General features: G+C 37.6%; 1 protein-coding gene across 1 annotated transcript in view; it reads left to right on the top strand.

Annotated features, from left to right (window-relative positions):
- LOC136877161 (BTB/POZ domain-containing protein 2) overlaps window positions 1-5478 on the top strand; it is a 76371-nt gene extending 70893 nt beyond the window's left edge. Inside the window, exons 6-8 of the mRNA XM_067150974.2 lie at window positions 354-487; window positions 2585-2789; window positions 4300-5478. Of these exons, the coding sequence (XP_067007075.1) occupies window positions 354-487; window positions 2585-2789; window positions 4300-5250 (1290 nt within the window). The 3' untranslated portion in view covers window positions 5251-5478. The remainder of the gene's footprint in view (window positions 1-353; window positions 488-2584; window positions 2790-4299) is intronic.
- The last annotated feature ends 19566 nt before the right edge of the window (window positions 5479-25044 follow it).

Genomic DNA, 25044 nt, shown 5'->3' with positions numbered 1-25044 from the left:
GGAGATAGTGGGTTCAAGCCCTACTGTCGGCAGCCGTGAAGATGGTTTTCCATTGTTTCCTATTTTCACATCAGGCAAATGCTGTACCTTAATTAAGACCACGACTGCTTCCTTCACACTCCTAGCCCTTTCCTATTGCATCGTCGCCATAAGACCTATCTGTGTCTGTGCGACATAAAAATTAATTGCAGAAATGTGATTAATTTAACTTACATTTGTAAAAAGAGACTGGGATCAAAATCTTCCTGTCACAGAAATCCTAGCCCTAGTTATTTCTGTGTTTATGAGTATAATTAAGACAGGATATGTTACAATCTGTACTATATTTGATAATCATCCTTTTCTTTCTCTAGATTTTCAAAGCACATAGATTAATATTAGCTTCATGCAGTCCTGTGTTTGAAGCTATGTGCTTTGGACCACTGGCTGAGAAGGCGTGTATTAATGTGCCTGACATGGAGCCTGATGTTTTCAAGATACTTCTTGAGTAAGTATCGGGAGCACCTGTTCACAATATCATATTTTTCTTCTTGGGGTTTGATGAAAGTGTCCAACTACAAACCCAACTCCTGGGCATACAGGTTTCAATTGGGTGACTGGGTGCATGTTCCAACTTAACACATCTCATTGAGGTCATGTAAATAAATCCATATGGCATAGCAAGTTTCTCATAATTCAAAATAATATTTATTCAAGTGATAATACATTTGTTGGCTTACTTGGAAGAAGTTAATATCTTTTCATCTTTTGTTTATTCATTCATTCATTCATTCATTCATTCATTCATTCATTCATTTATTTATATATTTATTTATTTATTTATTTATTTATTTATTTATTTATTTATTTATTTATTTAAAAGCAGATCTTCATTTTGAATATTCCTAAGCCTTTGTGAGTTGTACTGGTCTTACCTCCTTGTTTGATTTTTAAATTTAAAAAATTACACCTTGATCTTTAAGGTTTTCTCACTTACTGCGAAACAAACTGCTACAAGTGTTACACTCAAATTTTATTGCTCTGTGCTGCCGAGGTTCTGCTTTTCCACACTTCACACAGGTACTCGTTAAAATTAAATTAAAAGTGTGTTGTGATCCTGGTACCACATGTTCAGTTTACCTTGACGCGATATATTGAATCCGAGGACAGTATATATAAGTGTCCTGACCCTTCAAAAACATTCATGAACTATCTTGTTTTTGTTTACAGAAGTCTTTGTTGAACCCCGACAAAACTTATCCACAGGTTGAGCTGTTAGAGAAGGATTAGTTCCATAGCATCCACAACACTTACAGAATTGAGAGTCCAGTTTCTAAACACTAAACTTACATTTCTTGATAGAATAACTCACATTTACTGGACCTTAGCTAACCATTGCCAAGTGATTGTATTGTATTGATTGTATTTTGCACTGATAATTGTTCTGTTTTTAGCAAAGGGATTGTGTAGCTCGTGAGAGGTATTTCTGGACAGTCATGACACTGATGGGGTTTGCTAATACCTAACGATCAGAGTTGTTGCAAGTGAATCCACTCTTTATGTAATTGCCTGAATGTCAGAAATATTGCTATTTCTTGTTACAGATCTGTTGTTTGAATCTGTTTCTGGGAGCACGGTATTGTTCATACGTACCTGGTGATGAGGTTTGCTTATAACATTGATGCAGAGTGTCATGATGCACCATCATGGGATTTAGTTCAATTGTCACCCAAGGGCAGGCCTTAGCTCTTTCTTTAGGTGCATGTTTGTTATGAAGTTGATGGATAATTCCTCTTTCTCATCTGTAACGTCTGTCAGAATTACATTGTTCCATTCACTGTCAAATGCATTGTGTTGCTGGCAGTGAATGTTTTTCAGTTCTCTGTAAATCATGATAAATATGTGATATTTAACAATCTCTCAAGTCTCTCAAGAGACTGCTGACAAGACCTACAGGGGTGATAGGGAAAAGCTTTCTATGGTTATTTTTAATTTCACTTTTTTATTAGCCAATGGGAACTTGCTTTTGGATATGTGGTGTATAACTAAAATTGCATTGTTGCCTTATTATGTCATCATCTTTATGTGCTGTTTATCAAACTTGATGGTCTGGTCTTTAAGGTTCAGAGGTGTTTGTATCACAGCAGGTGTCGTAGCTATGATGCCAAGCATAGCATTATTTTATTCAGCTTGACATTTCTGTAATGTGATTAATATCTATTTTAATCTGTTTTTATGTTTTATATGTGATTATTTCAAATTCAGGCTAATGAGTAGTTTGCCTTTTGTAGATTTGGTATTTAAATTGCATTAGTGAAATCTGTCACTTATAGTAAAATGTTCCCTCCCATTGATGTGTGATAAAATCATTGGTAAAATTAATAATTGCTAGAATGAAGTGGATATTGAAAGCATGTCAAGGAAGTCAAGAGAAATCTGTTTTTGTAGTCTGCAAATAGGATACTTGTCTGAAAAGCATCTGATTTCTTGGGGATACTTACATTTTCTTGTTACTTATTCTTAATTTCAAGCTTTTCTTTGTGGTTTATTACAAATATTTTCCAGAAATCACTTAATTATATTGAGCCAAGTATTTTATTTTTAGGTATATATACACTGACTCTGTGAAGTTATCTTCATTGGACGAAGCTGGTGGTGTGCTTTATGCTTCTAAGAAGTATATGCTGCCTCATCTGTCTCGCATCTGTTGTGAGTATCTTTCGAACAATGTGCGACCCAGTAATGCCCTATCAGTATTTGAGTTTGCTGAAGAAATTCAGGAAGACAAATTAATGGAAGCATGTCTAAAGGTAAGCTTCGTGATGAGAGGTAAGGTTATAATATACCTGCTAAGTGCATGTAGGTGAGCTGGTGTAAAGGATTATAAACTATCCTTATAGGGGAATTCCTTCCCTATTATTTTAAGTTCTGACGGAGAGAGAGTAGTGTATGTGTCTGAAGTATTGGGGAAAAGAGTGGGATGATTATGAAAACTGTTCAGGTAGGATTGCTTGCACAAGATAGGAAAATCTTAGATTTAGAAAACTCTTCAAGAGCTATGGGATTAATGGAGTCTGTATTGTTGCATGCAACATAGTTTCCATCAGGCATATAATGATGATGATAGGTAGAGCAGGTAGAGGAATTTGGATGAGCATTGTCTCTGTATTCATCCTGTCAGGGTGCAGATGAGGGTGAAGTTCACAGGTCTTGTGAAGCACTTACTGTAGTGCTAATGGGCAATTTCAGTGCAAGAGTTGGAAATAGAACTGAAGGATATCGGGGGCCAATGACCTTAGATGTTAGGCCCCTTTAAGCAACATGCAACAAGAAGGATATTGGATGGTGGTGGGTAAATGTAGTGAAGATATGGAAGCTAATAGGAATGGGAAGCGTTCGCTGGATTTCTGTGCGAATATGTGATTAGCAAGAATTAAATATAGAATTGTTACAAATTTTACAGGCATGGAAATCTAGAAATGGTATGATACTTGCTGTTAATAAGAATGTTAAAACTGTGCTATATTTGGATGTAGTATGAAGGATTTTTTGAACTTCTATTATTTTGTGGGTTTCTTGCCTCCTTTTGTGTTTGTCCTGTCCCTAATCTTTTACCACCTGTATTTTTATTTATCTCATGTATATATCCGGCTTTCTTCTTATCCTGCATCTAGACTGAAGATTGTTCTTGATTTTGCCGATACAGAATCATGCTTGGTTCTCCACCGTTACACTTTTTTCTTAGCTTAAGTGAGACTGCACAACACGTGCAGTACCTGGGATGCTGCCAGATCACGTTTGTGCACTATAGTTTCTAGCAAACAGGCACGAAGGGCTGTTAGCTGTGATTGAGGTGTACTGGCTATTTGCATCCAGTTTTAAGTGAAGTTGACAAAAATACATCAATTATACATGAAGGTTTTTTGTGTGATATTGCATTAGCTAACGTACTTGTTCTTCAAGAATTTTGCGGTTCAAAATGAACGATTGCAATTTTATTTCTCCTTGAAATAATAAATGACATACTTTGATTTATATGGTATACTTGTTGCCTGATATTCTATAGAATTTCTACTTGTTAATCACTTCTACAAACGTCTTGAATCTAGGAACACACTACAACAGGAGTGACAGTATTTGCACTCTAGACAGTAAATTCAAGAAATAAAATCTAGGAAAACATTAAATATAAGATATCATTTTATTTGTTGTAGTTAGATTTTAATATTGTTATTTTTGAAAGATGTACTCATAATAATGGTGCATTCATAGGTATTTATTCTAATATTTTTACATTTCTGTTATGTACCACATTCGCAGGTGATGTGCAGACATGCTGGGGACATCTTGCGTTCACCTAGCCATCACATCTCATCCTTTACATTCAGAACTATACTAGACCAGAATTCACTTAATATTAGCGAAGCAAGTCTCTTTGATGCTGCTTTGCGATGGGCAAAGGTTGAATGTCAGCAGCGTGGAGTAGTCCAGACAGCAGAAAATATCCGTAATATTCTTGTGATGGCTGGTATACTACCTAAAATCAGATTCTTATGTCTGACTGCAAAAGAATTTTCAGAGGGACCGGAACAGTCTGGAATTTTGAAGGCCGACGAGATATGTGCTTTGCAATACGCTCTGTTGAATATGCACAACAGTGACTCTGCTACTAAAGAGGTACTGCTGATGAAGAAGGAACATATTGCAAGCCAGAAGAAATTACCACATGGCTGGAGCACAGTCTCTCAACCCCGTGGTCGTATTTCTGTTAATCAGTATTATTGTTCTCGACGCTTTCTTAAAACTGTCATGACTGCTTCAGGATACTTGAGATTGTTGGTCAAGGTGCAAGTGGACCATAATGTGTTGGTGAGTGGGGTGCGCTTCTTCACACGTCTCATACCTCGGATCTACAATTACAAGTTGCCGCACGAATATGGCGAGAGTATTGAAATGTCTGTGCTTGATGGACAGGGGACCTTACTTGGCCAGATCCACTTCCAGGATAAGGTGGAATACAACACACTTGCGACAATTACTCTAAATGAACCTGTACGTTTTAGTAGCCAAGAAGAATATAGTATGTTGTTTGTTCTACCTAGCAGTGATGGCCATACTCATGAATATCCTCTGAGTTTCATGTCTCAAACTGAAAATACTCGAGGTATTGAATTTCATTTCTGTGATCATGCTGATATTGATAGTAGTGGTGCTTTTGTTCCCCGTTTGGATATGGGGTTTGTTAATGGTATTGTATATTCTCCTTGCTAGATTTTCATATTTATCTTCAGTTTTGCTATATAGAAGCATACCGTTTATTTGTTGTGAATAAATATTCGCCTATTTGTGGAGTGTTTAGAAATAGATGTTCTTTTTGCATGCATTGCAATCCTGTGAGAAGCTCAGTATTTTATTAAGCAGGCATGCTTACAGATAAAATTATGAAGGATAATAATATTTGTTATGGGGTAAGATTGTGATAATTCTACAACGATGTAATTGAGAACACTTCAAAATTTTAAGTATTTCTTTCAGTATTTGAACCACAAAGCAACCATCATCTTAAGCATACCACATCTACTTATGCTCATCCTTTAGTTTTTCTCCTCAGAAGGGAAGGTACACCTTTTGCTGGCTTAAATTTACTAAAATTCAGATTTTGTAGCTTTGACACAACTTCAAATGCTATTTAAAATTTTTTTTCATGTTTTGCATTCGTTTACCATTCATGAAATAATGTTTAGATTTTTAAAAAGCTTTTAAAATAAAATTTACATATTGATTTTTTAACAACTTAATGGAATTTTCACTAAAATACTGCAATTTATGATATATTTAAGAACACACACTAGAATCTCGTGGATATTCCTTCAGTACTTTTTCTTAATCATTATCCTTTGAATCAGTTTTCCTATATTTTATACTGTTAATTACTTTTAAAAGGTAAGTATTACTTGTGTCAAAGCAAGGATCCTAGATCAACTTTTTTATATAACCAAAATACACTACCATGCAAATATCTTTGATAGCTTTTGAATTATGGTTAAAACTGTGTGTATTAATGTTTTGGAAAATGTGGAATAAAAAAATGTCAGAATGGGTCTTTACAGATATGAGAGGAAATTGTGTTCCATAAAGGAAAAAATAATTGAAAATTTCAAGTTTTTTACCCATAAAGGTGTACCTTCTCCAAATAACGGGACGTGCACTGTATGCAGTCGTCATCTGCAAGTCTAGATCTGATAATCCTTGTCTAAAATATTGACTTACGTAATAAAAGACAATACAGTGAACTTCTGTTTATTTGTCTGCGGGTTATTCATACAGCCTAGCTTCTCAGTGAAAATTGAAAATTTCTTTTGTTAATCAGTCTGTATCTTGTTTAATTTTATCTCCCAATTTCAATAAATGGCTAAAAAAATCCTGATTTAACAAAAAACTAAAATTGACACTTATAGGGGAAGAAAGAAAAAAGGAAGGAAAATTTCAGAAGGGAAAATTGGCTATAAAGTTGGCATTCAAATAGCAGTTCGAACTGTCCACAATTTTAACAAAATAAAATCTGGAGGATTTTTTGGAAACAATTCCTACAAACTTAAAAAGTTTAAAAAGTTCTACATATTGAAGAGTTAACCAAGAAATGGGCTGAAGATATCATCATCACCTGTGCTGTTATATTCCTTATCGAGACAAGGAATTCACACTTTTAAGAGATAACTACCCAGTCATGACCTAGGTATGTAGAATTCTCCAGACTTATGTTACATACATTTAAAGTGATGGAATATTCAAAACAATTAGGAAGACCACCAATGATGTAAAGAGCATTCATGAATCACGACAGTATTATTAAGAACAATGGCATGTACGACAAACGATGAAAGACTCAGGACAGTAATGTCCAAATAAATGGCACTCACGACCACCAACAGAACAGAATAAGACTCTCTTCCTTGCCCACTTGTTTTTATACATCTATTTTCAACTCATATCAGTATTTGTTTACCAAACTTCCTGGAGTAACTACTTCAATAGATGTTGCTTTATTTGGGGAGATTACGAACTGTTACTACTTGGATTTTTCAATTATATCCCTTTTCCCCAACTTAAAATGTTTTCTGTTTGTGATTTGTGTCCTCAGGCAACTTTCTGTAATACTTCCTGCATCAGCAGCTGAATACTAAAATAACTTATTTTATGTCCCAATAACCTACCTATACAGACTAATTCACATCACTTTTACAGAATGTGGATAATAATTACATTAAATCATCTTAACCTATTTACAATTTGTGACTTCATTCAATATATTGTGCCTGAAATTAATTACACTGTAATATAGAAGGAAGAAATTGATGCGTATAAAACACATTATAGTACATGTTATGTAATATCCCCTTGCTTTCCTTGAAAATATATTTGTTGAGAGCAAATCTACTCACTTTTTTTAAAAAATGTATACACAGCTGTTATAGGACCACTGGCACTTTTACATATGTTCTTCTTCTTCTTTCTTCTTTTACTTTTATGACTGCGTAGGATCACTTTAGTCTGTCCATTATCGGAGTATCTTCGAAGGGACTGTTCAGCATTGCGGTCCTTCCATTACTTTTTCATATGGTCTGATCTTTGGTCTCTCTCTGGCGTTCAAAATATTTATGTTGTGACTGTTTCTTGGTGAGTGTGAAGCAGATATTTGTACCCTGTATATTTTTGTTCAATTTTATCTTATCTGTAGTGTCTAGTCCTTTATTTATAATAATATTATATATTACACAAATTAATTACGTATGACCATTATATAACATGACTTGTTGCCGTACATTCTCCTAACTTACATATTTCTTTAGATTTACATTGTTATACCTTCCGGGATAGTATAATTTACATGGGTAGTTTGATATACTCACATTCCTACCTTATTTCTAATAGTATAGGGCCTTTGAAATAAGTGGAAAAATTTATGCATCATTTTATTATCAGCATTTGACTGATGAAGAAAGCGTACTAAAACCTTATCTGCTATTTAAAATGAATCCCTCTCCTTATCCTTCTGCTGCTTAACATGTTTCTCCCCTACTTAATTAAATTATTTCTTGGTAATCTTATGTGTACAGTTTTAAGTACTACCTCCTCCTGTTGCTACATCCAGAATCATGTCTATCTCACCTATAGGCTGTCTTCCTCTTTAGTCACATATGACTTGTACAAACTCTCTTTTGGAATATACATACCAATTTTGACATTTAACAAAAAATTCCTATTCTTAAAACATTAAAATATCTCCAGGCATTCTCTTCCACAAACCATTAGCTAAGGCAGGCATACAAATCATTGTCTCCTTCTCGTATCTTATATCAGTATCATTCAACATGTCATCAAATCATTCACGCAACTTTCAGCTGGGCTTATTTATTTATTTAATCGTATGGTGATTTTATACAATATATATATACACAAGGCAAAATCAAACTTGAAAGTCCATCCTTCTCAGCCATTCAGATAAACCAGGTGTGAGAGCGAACAAATCATCAGGAGTGCCAGGGTACGAATGAAGAGGACAGCATTGGACCAGGTGCTGAGTGGCTCAGACGGTTGAGGCGCTGGCCTTTTGACCCCAGCTTGGCAGATTCGATCCTGGCTGAGTCCAGTGGTATTTGTACGTGCTCAAATATGTCAGCCTTGTGTTGGAAGACTTACTGGCACATAAAGGAACTCTTGCGGTACAAAATTCCATCACTTTGGCGTCTCTGAAAACCATAAAAGTAGTTAATGGGATGTAAATTAAATAATAATATTGTTAACACAACTTTCAGCACTAGATATAACATTTAACACACAGTTGAATTTATTTCCTTTTGTATCACAAACTTTTCCATTCTTACTTTCCTTCAACTTTCCAACATATCCACATAATCTCCCACAAAATCATTCATTTTAATTTTACAATTCTTCAATTACCTCTAGCTCATATTGTCACTCACTCTACTAGCTAAATTACTACCATAACCACTCCTGTGATCTCCATTATTCATCTTCGCTACCTAACATATCAGTTCCTACTTGTACACCAACAATAACCCTCTCACCAGAAGTTATATTAATTTCAACATCAACATTTTGACTGAACCGATTCAACATTAATCTTCTCGTGTATACCAACATCTACAACAACATCCTTGTCATCAGATATTTTACTCAAACACTCACCAAACAACCATCACCTTCACCAACACCTTTTCTTCCAATTTTAGAAACTTCTACAACAGCATTAATCAAGGGAGTTGTTTGATAAATTTCCAGTTTCTTCGATATCATTTAAGAAAAACTAGGTAAGCAACCAATAGGAAACCTGCCATGTGGACGGAAGCCCTAAATGCAGATTGATTGATTGATTGATTGATTGATTGATTGATTGATTGATTGATTGAATACAATGTCGTTACCATCATTACCACCATATTTTAGGCCATTTAACAGATCTTCCTTTACATCATAATAAAATGTACCTTATATTCAACATTGCTTGACCACATACAGCAAATTAAACACTTCACTTTCCATGTTGTTTGACCACGCACAACAAAATAAACACTTTACTTTTAACATTGCTTGAAACAAACTTAGATAAATCATATGGATATGTACATTCGAACAGGTGCACTAACAAATTGCTAGATTTATTTGAGCCCCATGTTTGGCATAAATTGTTACATTAAATATTACATTTATGTAGAATGACAATAATATTGATAATATACAAAACGTCTAGTAAATGGGTGCCAGAGGTCACCAAAGAATCCCTCAAATTTTGATGACAATAATTATTAAAAGATGGGAGAACATTAAACTTCTGTCTCAGGTCATGTACATATGCTGCAAATCTGGTATTCTCTTGATTGGGCCTTACCTGAAACCTCCTGAAAAAGAGAAAATGGATCAAGCTACTATAAAAGAATTTACATGACAAATTAGTTCATATTTACATGGAAATAAATTACTACAATAATAATATTAAAAGAATTATGGACATTTGATTTTGAAACTTGAAACAATTTCTTCTCTGTACTGACAAACCACCACAAAATCTCCTAGCAGTTTCTACCCGGCAAGACTAAATGACTGTCTTGTGAACTTTCTTCTCTGGATTTCCTTCCATCATCCCTGGTTTATGTCTCCCAGTACACTATCCTCCATTTGCATTGCCATTTATATTTCTCCGTTCCAAGTGCTGTATCGCATCTCGTAACTTCCTTGTCGAGACCAGGAATTAACACTTTTAAGCGATAACCACTCTCATGATCTAGTTATGTCGAGTTCTACACACGTTGAAACCGATGAGTAAATGGCACTCTCGACCATCGACAAAACAGAATAACAGTAAATATGTTGGAAGATGGTCCGCCTAGTCAATACTATTTATTTATTTACCTTTCACCTTAACATCTAGTACATGTTTCGAGAATATTATGCATTCTCTTCCTCAGCTAGTGGATTAAAATTCAGTATACAATAAGACCTGACTAAAATAGGGGAGGCCCCCATTAAAAATTCAAAACAATGAGTATGACAATGTAACACTTAAAAATTTGGATAGTACAAACATAGAATTAAAATCCCATTTTGTCAAGTACAAATTAAAAACACAATATAGTAATGTCTAATTAAATACAACATCTTGTGATGATATGAATTCAGTGTCCTTGAAGTTGCCTTGCGTAGTTCAAAAAAGTTGAGTTAGGAATGAATGAAATTGAATTAAAACTTGAAGTCCTACGGATATCCACCGTTAATGGGTGTTAAAATGATGTCTATTTAAATTAAAATATTGGACACAGCGTCGTATAATGATGTGAATTTACGGTGTCCTAGGAATTGTAATACTATCTTGCGTAGTTCAATTGGATTTGTACAAGAATAAATGGAGTTGCGTTAAAACTTGGAGTCCTGGCATTATCTTCGGTTGATAGATGTATTATGCAACCAGGTTGAAAATAGGTTAAAATGGTCAGTGTGATGATGTAAATATTACGTGTGGCATGCATGTGTTAGATAGATGTGAAGGCACCTGATGTTACAACATCATTTTAACACCCATTAACGGTAGATATCGGCAGGACTTCAAGTTTTAATTCAATTTCATTCATTCCTAACTCAACTTTTTTGAACTACGCAAGGCAACTTCAAGGACACTGTGAATTCATATCATCACAAGACGTTGTATTTATTAGACATTACTATATTGTGTTTTTAATTTGTACTTGACAAAATGGGATTTTAATTCTATGTTTGTACTATCCAAATTTTTAAGTGTTACACTGTCATACTCATTGTTTTGAATTTTTAATGGGGGCCCCCCTATTTTAGTCAGGTCTTATTGTATACTGAATTTTAATCCACTAGCTGAGGAAGAGAATGCATAATATTCTCGAAACATGTACTAGATGTTAAGGTGAAAGGTAAATAAATACAGGCAGCCGAAATGAAATTCTTGAGGAGTATGATACAGAAGAGTAGAAGAGACAAAATAAGGAATGAGAAAATCCGGGAAGAAATTGGAGTGGAAAAAATGAATGATAGAATAGAGAAGAGCCGACTAAGATGGTTTGGGCACATAAAGAGAATGAGTGACGAAAGAATACCAAAAAAGGTGATGGAAATGCAAATCCAAGGAAGGAGAGGCCGTGGACGACCACAATTGAGATGGAAGGATACCATCCAACGCAGCATTATAGAAAGAAATCTGGACTGGGACACAGTGTTGGAGGAGGAGTGGTGGAAAGACCGAAGAAAGTGGAGAGGAACCATATTTGCCCCTACCCGGCTACAGCTGGGTAAAGGGAAATGATGATGATGATGATGATGATGATGATGATGATGATGATGATGATGAGTATTGACTAGGCGGACCATCTTCCAACATATTTACTGTTACTAAGTCAATACGGATCCAATTCCAACCATCATGGTCAAGATTATTCATAAAAACAGAATAAGACTCTCTTCCTTGCCTCTGTATATCCACTTTCAATTCAAATAAGCTTTTATTAACCAAACTTCCTGGAATATCTACTACAATAGATATTGCTTCATTTGGACAGATTATGATCTGCACTGCTTGAATTGTCCAGTCACACCTCGTTTCACGTAACTATAAATGTTTTCTGTTTGTAACTTGTGTCCTCAGGCAACTTCCTGCTTCAGTGACTGAGTACTTGTTTTATGTCCCAATAACCTACTTATACAGACTGACTAATTCACAGCATTGATACAAAATATGTGTATAATTACATGTAGCCAGGCTGCACTTCTGACCCCAACTTGGCAGGTTCAGTCCTGGCTTAGTCCGGTCGTATTTCAAGGTACTCAAATACGTCAGTCTTTTGATGCTAAATTTACTGGCACATAAAAGAACTCCTGCGGGACTAAATTCCGGCACCTCGGCATCTCCGAAAACCATGAACGTAGTTAGTGGGATGCAAAGCAAATGACATTACTACCTTTTTTTTTGCTTTACGTCGCACCGACACAGATATGTCTTACGACGACGAGACATTACTACTATTATTCTCATTAATTATATGTAATAATTATAACTTATTTATAGTACGTATCTTAATTCAATATACATGTGCCTGAAATTGATTACATAGAAATGTAGAAGGAATAAATTGTTGCATATTTAACATATTATAGAAGTATACATGTTACATTATGTGTACAGATAAAGTCATATTATTCTGCGAATTTTCATTGAATTGGACTGTCCCTGTTTATTAATTTCATGTTCTCTTCTTCATTATCTCAAATAATTGGGAGTTTACTACATAGGAAATAACAGCACAACAGTTGGTTACTGACCAGCTACTCCTTGTGAGGATGTTAGACCGTAAATTTGGTTAATCCCACTACTGTTTTTATGATCAAGACAGAATGTACCTTCTAGTAGTCTTTGAAAGGCTGAGGTTCTCATACTAAAACACATTATTGGTTATAGCTGAAAATCAACCTGAGACCACTAGGGCTGGTAAAAGGTAAATTATATGAGTGTGAAGAAAAGTGTAATCCCTGTAGAAAAGAAATGTAAAACTTGTTGAATTTACCACATAAAATTTAAAATTATGTTGTTTTTTCTCTCTTCAGAATTCTGTGTACAGAATATTTTTAATGATGAAAGAAGTGACAAAACCAAATTTCATGAATGAGAAAAAGTCATTTGCTGGATGACATGATGGTGTCTAATGGAGTTCATGAAATCCTACACGTGTTTTCTGTCTTGTGAATGTGAACATAGCCATAAATACTTTTATAGTAGGAATAACATAATTATTTCATTAGACAATCATGACAGCTTAGCACAGTCAGAGAGTCTGTCTGAGAGAACAGCTCTGAACTGTCATCTGCCATTACCAGGCTTAGCTTCTCTCATTTCCAGGTTTTCAATGGCACTCCATGGCATACATGACTTGTGTAGAGGTTCAGGTGTCTTGAGTTTGTCAATAAGCCATCTTGTGCCTGTAGAAGAGCATAGAAATGCACGCAAAGTCACGCATGAAAAAAAAGAAAAATTCTGTCTTAGTCTTCTTCTTCATTCCCTCGACACTTAGAGCAGAGAGCAGCTGCTATCATACTAAAACAATTTGCACAACTAGTTTACTGATTGTCACTGCTTTAGTGTCCAGACTTCAACTCTTCTAACAACACTGACCAAATGTAACATTTAAGCATTCTTTTCTCCAACTTCAAACTGCTTAGAATTACTGCATCAGTTATTATTTTCCATCACAATGTATAAGAGTCTTTCTGGGGAAGATGTATTTTTCCAATGTTACAAGCCACATACATCAGAAAACATTTGGCATAAAAAGTCTATTCCTTGGTAAATGGTTAGGTCTCCTCCTCAGTAAAAATAGAAATTTATCCAGGGATACAAGAGCCACATGTAGTGGGCGACAGTGTGACTTTTCATACAACCTATTCATACATTGTTTGAAATCTCATTTTTGCTAGTGTGGGGTTTCTTTCTTCAACATTGTCTGCTTTCGTATTTTCTGATAAATCACCTGCTGTCAGCAGCCCTGAAGATGGTTTTCCATGGTTTCCCATTTTCATACCAGGCAAATGCTGGGGCTGTACCTTAATTAAGGCCATGGCTGCTTCCTTCTAACTCCTAGGCCTTTCGTATCCCATTGTCGCCATAATACCTATCTGTGTCAGTGCGACGTAAAGCCATTAGCAGCATTAGCTAAAAAAATCACCCGCTCCTTCCTTCCATTTCATTATATTGGGGTTCTGCAAGGTTCTTTCCAAAAATTGCGCACAATTGTTCATACTTTAACTGAGAGGAGGAGAAAGATATTCAAGTAGTATTTTTAATATTCCATTGGTGGATTTGAAACAAATACATTGTTCAAATTTAGTTGCTGGTGAATGCATACATCTAATGGAAATATATCGTCATGATAACGATTATCAAGACATATGCTTGTGGTGAAAAGCAAATCTAAGGGGAAACTTCAGCCTTGTTAAAAATAATTTCTTCTGAACAGAGCACAAACTGAAGTATCTATATTGGTATCATCTTATATTCTCATTGTACTTGCATGCCTGCTTATTAATAGTTTTCCTAGCAGTTTGAATGTTTGACCGCTTGTGAAAGTGTTGAAATGTATGAAGGCTATTTTTTGATTCAGAACTGTTTGCCAGTAAAAAAGAACCACTATGTATTATTAGTTTATTCCTTTTTTAAATTCCATTCTATACACCTGCAACTACTTTTCCACATAATTTTCATGCTCATTCAGTCATTGGTCATAGTGAGGGGCAAGTTTTTGTAGATCCTCTTTGCAGCAGTCTAGAACTTGTGAGGAAAACCATTTCACTTTGTCGGTTTGAAAAGGCTTGCTGTCAGAGAACTTCTTCAGATGAGGATAGAGTTGATAGTTATTAGGTGCAAGATCACGGCTGTAAGGAGGGTGATCAAACTGCTGCCTGTCCGCAGACTATATGAGTGTGTTTGAACAGCAGAATGGGACCTTACATTGTCGTGAAGGAGGAGTACTCGGCAGGCTGTGGCATTCATTCTGAATTGCTAAGCTGTGTTGATCGTTGCTCTGTACAGCATGAAGTTCACCAGCAAAACTCTGTGTATGTCCCAAATGCGATTAATCTTTTGGGTTGAGAATGACTGTTTGAACCAACTTCACTTTTGTTGGAGATGTTTTTCCTCATGGCTCCGGGTCAAAAATGCCAAAGCATCAGGACTGGCACGTGTCTGCATTTTGTGTTCCTCATCAACATCTTCGGAGCCTATCGATTGTACAATTTTGTACAAAACAAGCCTTGACACTTCTGGAAAATCATCAGTGTGAAAATTGTAAATCGTTGGTTTTCCGAAATTCAGTGTTTGCTGCATGCACCATATCGTCAGTGATTACAGATAGCTGACCAGAATACAGTTTGTCATGCACACTCTTCGGACAATCCTTGAATAACCTCGCTCACTTATGAACCTTGCCATCATTACGGCCATAAACTTCACAGATCTGGTGATGGATCTCTGCTGCTGCTGCTGCTGCAACAAGTGATGTGGTGGGCTACTCATTTGCCTTAGATATTTCACGATACAGTCTGCACTTGTGGAGTGAAATGCCATCTCCTTGTTGGGGTTTGGTGTGTTGTGCAGAAGTTCAGCTGGTAAATGGTCACTAATTAAAAAATAGCCCTTGTATTTGCTTTGTAGCGATCTTAGTGTCTGTACCCACTCAGGTCATTTTGTATATCATATTGTGATACCTATACAATAAAAACAAAACTCCTTTCTCTAGTTTGTTAATTATGTTTTTCCCAAAGAATTAGTCTTGTTAATCAATGTGCATTCAGTTTTGATGACATGCTCTGAAATTCTCTTAGCTAAGTTAAATTTACAGTCACCATCCGTTTTAATCAAATAAGAACAAGATAAAAGATAGTAGAAAATTTTCCCAACTGAATTAGTTGATTATCTTTGTACTTGTGAAGAATTTCAAAGAATGTTTCATTGTGGTATCATGTTTTTTATAATGGGGAGTTTTAGTTATAAATAATATTGTTTTCAGATTACTAGTACAATTAACAACATTATTGAGGAAGAAAGATTCTGATGATATGAATTGTTAGGAGTGTCTCTACTCTTTGAAATTTCCTATCTGTCAAAAGAGTACAATTTAAGGAAGAATTCAGACTAAAATTTACCAGTCAAGTGCAGTGCTATTCATTATGAGACTAGCATTGATATTGGTTAAGTATTACCCTACATCAATTATTATTTAATCAGAATTAGGTATGAAAGCAACATATTTATTTATAATAGCTTCCCAGGCCAAATCTTACTGTGTGATACTTTTCATGCTTTTAGGAGAATTGTTCATGAACTTCATGTGTTTGTTGTTAGGAATATTTACTATAAATAAATGACTAGAAGTAATTATTCATCCTTCTGTAGTGTCATTTGATTTTATATTTGAATGTTTTTTTTTTTTTGAGTAGTATATATAGTATCTTTCTGAATTGTTATAGTACCTGTAACATTACATTTATTTTGATAAATTCAAATTGCGAGTGCTGACTGCACCTTCCTGCCTATAGGATCTGAAAAATCCTTTCTCTATTTATTTTATAGTTTGTTTTGTAATTGACCGGTTCAGATCTGAAGTCATTTACATTTGTGTAAGGTTTTGTCTTAAATGTATTATTTCTTATTTAATGTTATTAAGTTCTTTTACTGTATCTGTGATAAAATAGTAGTTTCTACCTGTGCTTGATGATAATGAAAATATTTTCTTTGTTTTAAATGCCATTTTATATACGTGACATCATTAGGATTGTTTACATTCACATTCTTGAAGACTTTGACTCTTTACTTGCCAATTCTTTGATAATGTTTCAAAATTTTATTAGCATTTTTTTTGACATAATTTATCATATATCTTTATTAGTAAGAAGTCATCACAGAATTGAAAATAAACATTCGATTCAGTATGAAATATCTTGGCATCTATACAGGGTGAAATATGTCCTAAGTACAAAAGTCTTTTATTTTGACACACTACTTATATTTCATTTTATGACTTACAATTCACAATAAAGAAATCTTAAATGTAAATTCATAATGCATTTTTAATTGTTTGCATAGCATAAAAGAAATATGTCCATGAGTTCCTGTTAATTGGTCACCTTTGTTATACTTCCTTAGAATTTCCTTCTATTCAAGTAGCACTGCATTCTCTAGGTAAATCATTAGGGATGGAAACATGCTGTTGTTGCATATATTTATGTTATTTGTTAATGGTTCTGTGGATGGATAATCTTACTGTAGAACAGCCTGCACAGTTTGAGAACAACCTGTCTGCAACTACTAATACCTGAAACTTCTCTCTCTGAAGTAGTTACACTTTATTCAACATGTGACACGAAGTATGTGCGGAGTGAGTGTTTGGTGGTCTATAAAATTAAGTATTAAGTGCTTATTACTTTATTGGGCATGTTAACTTAGCATCTTCTGTGCTAGGTTTCCATCAAGGCATCTGTAAATTAAATGTTAATGAATGCAAGGATTTCATAATAGGTAGTCACTTACTGATGATTATCCCAAATTGAAGTGTCTCTTACACACCCACATTCTTACCTGCTAGATTATGTGATAATGTTTCCTGTTTCCTTGGTGGGTCCATCAAAGAAAACTACTCTGTGGACTCAACTGTATGCTGACGTGTGATTGGCCCCTGAAGATAAGACCGACCTTCAGCATCAAATCCAAGCATGGAGTGACCTTGCGGAAGTCATACTACAGCTCATCTTAAAGAGAACACAACATGTGACTACAAATCTAAATGATATGGATATGATGCTAGGAAAATCAAAGAACCTCCATGGCTCAGGCAGCAGCGCGCCGGCCTCTCACCGCTGCATTCCATGGTTCAAATCCCGGTCACTCCATGTGAGAGTTGTGCTGGACAAAGCGGAGGCGGGACAGGTTTTTCTCCGGGTACTCCGGTTTTCCCTGTCATCTTTCATTCCAACAACACTCTCCAATATCATTTCATCTATCATTCGTTAATAATTGCCCCAGAGGAGTGCGACAGGCTTCGGCAGCCGGCACAATTCCTATCCTCGCCGCTAGATGGGGGCTTCATTCATTCCATTCCTGACCTAGTCGAATGACTGGAAATGGGCTGTGGATTTTCATTTTCATAATGAAAATCATTGGTGTTGAGTACCAGCTACGACGACATTGAAGTACCTTGTCTCGACAGTTGCTGCCGACAGAACTGTCAGTGCTGAAATCTGCTTGAACAATGCATGGCAAATGGCATTTTGTCACTGGAAGATTCCAGACTGGCTCAAGTAAAAAATATACCAATCTAGTCTAGCTAGTTGCCCTGTATGGTGCTGAAACTATGCCTTATTGTCATGGAAACGAAAATGCTCAGGTGGACATGCCATGATCTTGTCACAAATGGTGAAGTATACAGGTGGTATGGAGCGACACCATTGTTGGAAAGATGAGAGAAAGCAATCTATGCTGGTACAGGCATGTACTTTGAGCATAAGCAACAACAGTGGCAAAGTTGCTTTGCAAGAAGATAGAAAATGGCCAGTAGGATGAGCAAGGCTGCATTGCACCTTGACCAGGCACATGATCGTGAGAGCCAAAAGGCCAGACCCCACCAACATGTGGGACAAATGCTCAGCAAGAAGGAGCATCACAAACTACATGTTTTATTCACACTGTCATCATAAATCATCACATGGAGACTCGCTCTTCAGGTGAGGAGTGCAATCCTCACCTGCACGTGACTGCAGTGCATCACGGCAGACCTTTCAACATATTAGGGAAGACTGTGCAAATAGAGCTTATGGAGGAGAGTATGAGGAATAATTCCATTAGATACATCTAAGAACTAGATGTTTATATTATAGTGATGAATGTAATTATGTTTCTCAGAATGTATCCAAAAAAGCCACATGCTAAATAAATAAATGTATTTCTTTATTACATTGATAGCAGGGACCTCTATGCCAGATACCTTCCTGTTTAATCTATTCCTAATTTTGTCCTTTCTAGTAGTCTGATTGAACGTTCTAATTCTGTTGCCTGAATTCTGCTATAGTCATTATTTATTTAAATACTGTTTAATTGTTTTTATAATTATTATTTATATATTGTTATTGAATACTGTTTGTTTAATATAAGTAGGAGGTGGTACATGGTTGTTTTCATTTTTGTGGTGTTTTGCCATTCTAGAGTAGGTTTCTGACTTCATTGTAAAAGTTTGATGTTTTCTGTGTCCTGCTGAGTATTTCCTGCTTGATAGTGTTGTCCACCGAGATTGTGCTTCCAAGTTACCTGAAGTGAGAAACTGATTCTAATTTGATTCCTTCGAAAAAGAGGTTTGTGTTTGTTCCTTCCCTGTTGATGATCAATTCTACAGCGTATTCATCTCTACTTCAACTTCTGTTTCTCCCCATAACAGTACATCAGCAACAAATACCAGGGCATTTGGTTCATTGTCCATTACGATTATGAACAAGGGTCATCATAGAGCAATTCCTTGCTCGACACCTCTCTTTGTCTCAAACCATTCTGATTGTCCATTGCCCATCTGAACACAGCAGTAACTGCCTTCAAATAAGTCGTTCGGAAGTGTTGGATGTTCCCTTCTGGAGAAGTGATGGTGAATAGCGTCCTCTTTAAACGGATCTACCTTTGTAATTCTGAAAGTTCTAGGCCACTTCTTTCCAGGCGTGGGCTCTAAGAGCTTTGGCAGTGCATTCCTGGACTTTCAGGAATGGAATTAAGGGAACATTCTTTTCCAAAAAACTCTTAGCATCCTCTTCAAAGAATTCCCTTGCTGCACATATCATTTCTCTTCCTTGGTGATGAATTGTCACACCACGGCCGGCGGTATTTTTCTCACAAGCTGTACGAGTCCTGGGCCTCCCTCTCTTTCGAGGATTATTCATCGTACGTGAAATATATATTGAAATACAATAATTGTACGTAATTAGTATTTAAAATACCGTTAGATACTTACTAACGGCCACAAACCAGAAACAGAAATATAATGTCACTCACACTGAACTGCTTGTGACAACATCTAACTCAGAAGTGAGAGGTTTGGCAGCACCAAGCAAGACGGTCTTTGGGGAGGGGGGCAAAGCTTGCTCGCCCCCCCGCGCGTGGCAATCAACTCAATCTACATTGCCTCCGGCATGCTATTAATTTCTAAGGAGAAAAGAGATAGCAGAGAAGAGTGGGAAGTGATACAAGGAGAAGCATGGTATTAAGGGTCAGGGAAAAACCAAACTTACATGTAAAACCTGACATCTTTTGACAGCACATGCAAGGATGTGGGCTGGAAAAGTCCAGGGGTTATGTTAGTTAGGAATATGTGTCATGCAATCATAACCATTTCTTTGCCATTGTCAATTATGGGGATCAGTCCTTCTTGTCACTGCCAGGTGCGGCTCGGGTTCAGTAGCGTCTGGGTTTGGGCCACAGGTTTAGGAGTTTAGAGCCAAATCTTACGTGGTGTAAGGGTTTGTGTTCCTCCGCCTGGCGATGTCCCTCTCGTACGGTGTTGGTGGAACACAGTTGTCACTGCAGATCTAGAACTAGGTTATTACATACAATATATTTACATATATACAGACGTCCGTTAGAGTGCAGACTTGCTTACCTGTTCTCGTGTCCAGGATACTACCTAAGTACAGGATAGTAAATAAAATAGCAAAGAACAGCATCTAAATTAGTACTGCTGTCTTCGTTACAGGGCATGGGCTGGTTTTTCGCTCCCATGTCTCTGACGGGGGACAGAGGTGGATTGATTTGTCCTTGGCTGTCTGGTTGCGTTGCCATCATCTTATTGTGTTGTGTTTCTATCAATCCTTCCTTGCCTGGGTCCTTTGGGATGAAGATAGCTGTAATTATAGGTACATATTTACACATATACAAGGTGTTTGCAGTGTAGTGTGTGCTTATGTAATGTATAGGTGTCAGCTTAGGGAGGAGGCCGGAGCTGGCCTCCCGCTTCCTAACCCTGTGGCTGAACAGAATGTGTTTCGGTGTTGGGTACTTGGTGCAGAGTTCAACGTCATAGCGTCCTAGCCCACTTACTAGTGGGTTGATCGTGTTACCCCTTGACTTGATCCACATTCGGAGTGTTTGTATACGAATATTATGTCTTATCGTGCGGGCGTTCGCTATATGGTAGAGATGATATAGACGTAGATTCCCATAGGGAATCTGAAATATTTGTCCCGAATGAGTAAATTTATAATACCAATATAAATGGTCCGTTATTGGACATTATAAATTTTCCAGCTCATTCCTGGTTGCCAGCGTTTCGCTCTCGTGTGCTAGGTTGGGCTCGTCAGTTGGTACCTAGCACACCTACCAAGACGCATGGCTAGTGCATACCGTGGAGGCCACTGCGTAGGTTACATGAAGCCACCGGCAGTGCCAATGCACTATGAGAGACCTTGTCTCACTACCAAAACAAAAAAACTGATGCCTGCTTGGCCATCAGATGATATAGACGGTTGATTCCCATAGGGAATCTGAAATATTTGTCCCGAATGAGTAAATTTATAATACCAATATAAATGGCCCGTTATTGGACATTATAAATTTTCCAGCTAACACATTCCTGGTTGCCAGCGTTTCGCCCTCGTGTGCTAGGTTGGGCTCGTCAGTTGGTACCTAGCAAGCAGGCATCAGTTTTTTTGGTAGTGAGACAAGGTCTCTCATAGTGCATTGGCACTGCCGGTGGCTTCAAGTAACCTATGCAGTGGCCTCCACGGTATGCACTAGCCATGCATCTTGGTAGGTGTGCTACTAGGTGGCCATGTAGAGAGAAATGGGCTTACCCGGTGCTAGGCAAACAAGAAATTCCAGGATTAATCTTTGCAGATGATGTATTGTTGCTGTCGTTGACAGCTGGAGGTTTGCCAAAAATTTTGAATAAAGTAGGGAGTTTTGCGGAGAAATGGTTGTTAATTTTGTCCAACATAACATCCGAACTCATAATCAGATCAATAACACTGCCTCCTTTGTCTGTAATATAAGTCATTTTTCCATCCCTATCGCCCTGCCACCACCCATTTAGAATATACAAGTCACACGCCCCACATACTTCTAACAACTTCTGACCGTAAACATTTCTCACTTTATCTTCACTTTTCCTCTCTCCCATCTTTACTCTCCTTTCCTCTTTACCATACTCTGGACAAGAGCATCCTATTCTTGCATTTAAGTCCCCTAACAAAATCAGTCCATCCTCTTCGTACTTTCCACTAATAATATTTATTTCCTCTACCAGGCCATCAAAGAAGTAATCATTCGCATATATTGATCCCCTTGGAGGGTTGTATATAAAACCCAAACACACATTTTTTCTTTCTGCCCCTCCCCCCCCCCCCAATTTTAAACCTAACCCATAAAACCTCTTCTAGCTCATTTTCTGTATCTATTACTTGATCACTTAGTTCCTCTTTAACTAATAATGAAATTCCGCCCGAAGTTCTTCCCTTCTTTCCCTGCTTTTTCTTCATTTTATTCCTTATCATTAACCCCTTCCAGGTTAGATTCGTCCCTTTTAGCCATGTCTCTAGGAGGGCCACTATATCAAAACTCTCCACCATCTTGACCTCTTCATTCCCCAACTTACTTCCCACCCCCTCAGTATTCATCACGCCTATCTTCCACCCTAGGTACCTACTACCCTCCCCTGCCCCCTACTTATCGCCCTTATTTTTATTTACCTCAGCAACGTTATTTAACTTACTTCTAGTTCTACGAAGTCCTTCTGTTTCCTCTCTGCTCTCTCCCTTCTTAACCGCCTTTACAGACTCCTTGTTCCCCCTCTCCGCCTGTCCTTTGTTTATCTTCCCCCATAGATCTTTCAGACTTACACTTCTAGTCCTGGTCGTTATCTCTCTCCAGGTACTTACCACCTCTTCCACTCCAGCACTTCCCGGTGGTGTATGACTGTTGACATCATGCTCCATTCCCTGATCGTCTTCTTCTTCTCGTCCATCTTCACTCTTGCCTTCTCTTTTTTCACGCTGGTCCTCACTCCCCCTCTCGCCAACCGCCGTTTCTCCCTCATCCACCACCGTGCTCTCCTCTCCTCTTGTCCGGCTAATCGCTCTCTTTTCTGTAATCGTCTGTAAATAATTTTGGTCCATATGTTGCAGCCTTTCCATTGACCATTCTCTTACCCAGCGGCCATTTCCCAACACCAACTTGTCTCCCCTAATGAACGCTCTCATTCCTTGTTTCCTCGCACGCCACATGTGACTTCTTGGCACTTTCAACTCTCTGCTCGCTTCACTACCTATGTCCTGTCTCAACCATACCTTCTCTTCCTTTAAATTCCCTGCGTTCTTTAGGATAATGTCCGCCACCAGGGTAGACATCAGCGTGAGCTTAATTGGTCTCGCACCTCCACCTTTCACTCTTCCCACTCTCTGAGCCTCATCAATATCTACTTCACTAAGATTTATCTTCATTCTGTCCCATATCAAGTTCACTATCTTATAAACTAAAGCCACCTAATCTTCTGTCGCTGTTTCTTCAACTCCGTATATGAAAATGTTTTTCTTCATTCGTACGTGGATCCCATCGACCATTTCTCTCTTAAGTTTCGCCACCTCCCACTCCAGCACCTGGACTTGCATTCGCTTTTTCTCCATCTCCGCCTCATTTCTTCCCACCTTCTCCTTTAGCTCGTCCACCTCACTTTTAACGCACTGCCGCAAGTTCTTTAGCTCCTTGGAATGGTCACGTATCATCTCCTTCAGTTGGTCTATCTGACACGCCTCCTTCACCACTTCTTTTAGCGTCTCTATCTCTTCCCACCCTAGGGCACCGATTGGGCATGGCCTTGAGTTTAACTCCACTCCACCTATTATGAGCAGCGCTGATAGCACCACAGCCCCCAGCAGCCTTGCCAACACCCCTACTTCCTCACCCTTCATCCTCTTGTACAATTCCGTTTTCTTCTTCCTCCTGCATTGCCAACTCCCAATCCTCACTCGATAGAGCTCTAGCGCTATCCCCATACTTCAGCACACCCTCAGCACATTCGTCCTCACTGCTTACTCGATTGAGACTGGTGTGGTAGTAAGTTCCGCAGTTGGCATGTCATTTGTATATAGGACGAAGGGGGTTGGGCCAATTAGGGACCCTTGGGCTACGCTCGTTCCAACCCTTCGCGTGCGTGACAGCGTGTTGTGTACGTCAACTTTGGAATTCTCGGCCCTCCAGATACGATTTTATTAGTCTTATATAGCCTGGGTGGAATTCGAGGTCTATTAGTTTTGCTAGTAGGCCTTCGTGCCAGACCTTGTCGAATGCTTTCTGGATGATCAAGGAAAACTGAGCCCGTGTCCCGTCGTTTATTGAAACCGATGGTGGCGCGTGAGTAATTGTGGGGCTGAATGCCCGTTCCTGAAGCGAATTATTCCCTTTTCCTTGATATTCCCTATTAAACGTTTCAGTACTGGTAGTATTTTCTCGAATACTTTAGTGAGGGCGTCTAGAAGGCTGATGGGTCTGACTTGTCTTTGCCTGGTTTCCCAAATACGAGTATCCTAGCCTTCTTCCACTGTTCAAGGTAGTACTGGAGCCTGAACATTGCATTGTATATGTAGGAAAGTAGGGTAAGGGCTTTATGGGTTAATTTCTTAATTATAATATTCTGGATCTCGTCCGGGCTAGGCGCCTTCTTGGGGTTAAGATGATCTATTATCCACTTGATTTCGTGTATATTGGTCCTCTTAACCTCCGGGTTAGGTGCATTTTCTGGGAACTTTGCTACCTTAGGGACCTGCATTTCTATAATTGTGTTTGTATTTCTGTGTTAATTTCGTTTTTAATTTCGCGGCCAAAGTCTCGATGGTATTGTGCCCAGTTACGTCTGTGGCTGTTGCGCCTATATATTAGTTCTTTTATGTGGGCTGGAATTTCGGAATTAGGGTAGTCCTTGTGTTTGTGTACTGCTCGCTGTTGTGGCTGCCTGG

The sequence above is a fragment of the Anabrus simplex genome, chromosome 7, assembly GCF_040414725.1.
Source record: "Anabrus simplex isolate iqAnaSimp1 chromosome 7, ASM4041472v1, whole genome shotgun sequence".
Classification (NCBI taxonomy): Eukaryota; Metazoa; Arthropoda; class Insecta; order Orthoptera; family Tettigoniidae; genus Anabrus; species Anabrus simplex.
The sequence above is the reverse complement of the archived record's forward strand: the minus strand, read 5'-3'. Positions and strand labels throughout refer to the sequence as shown.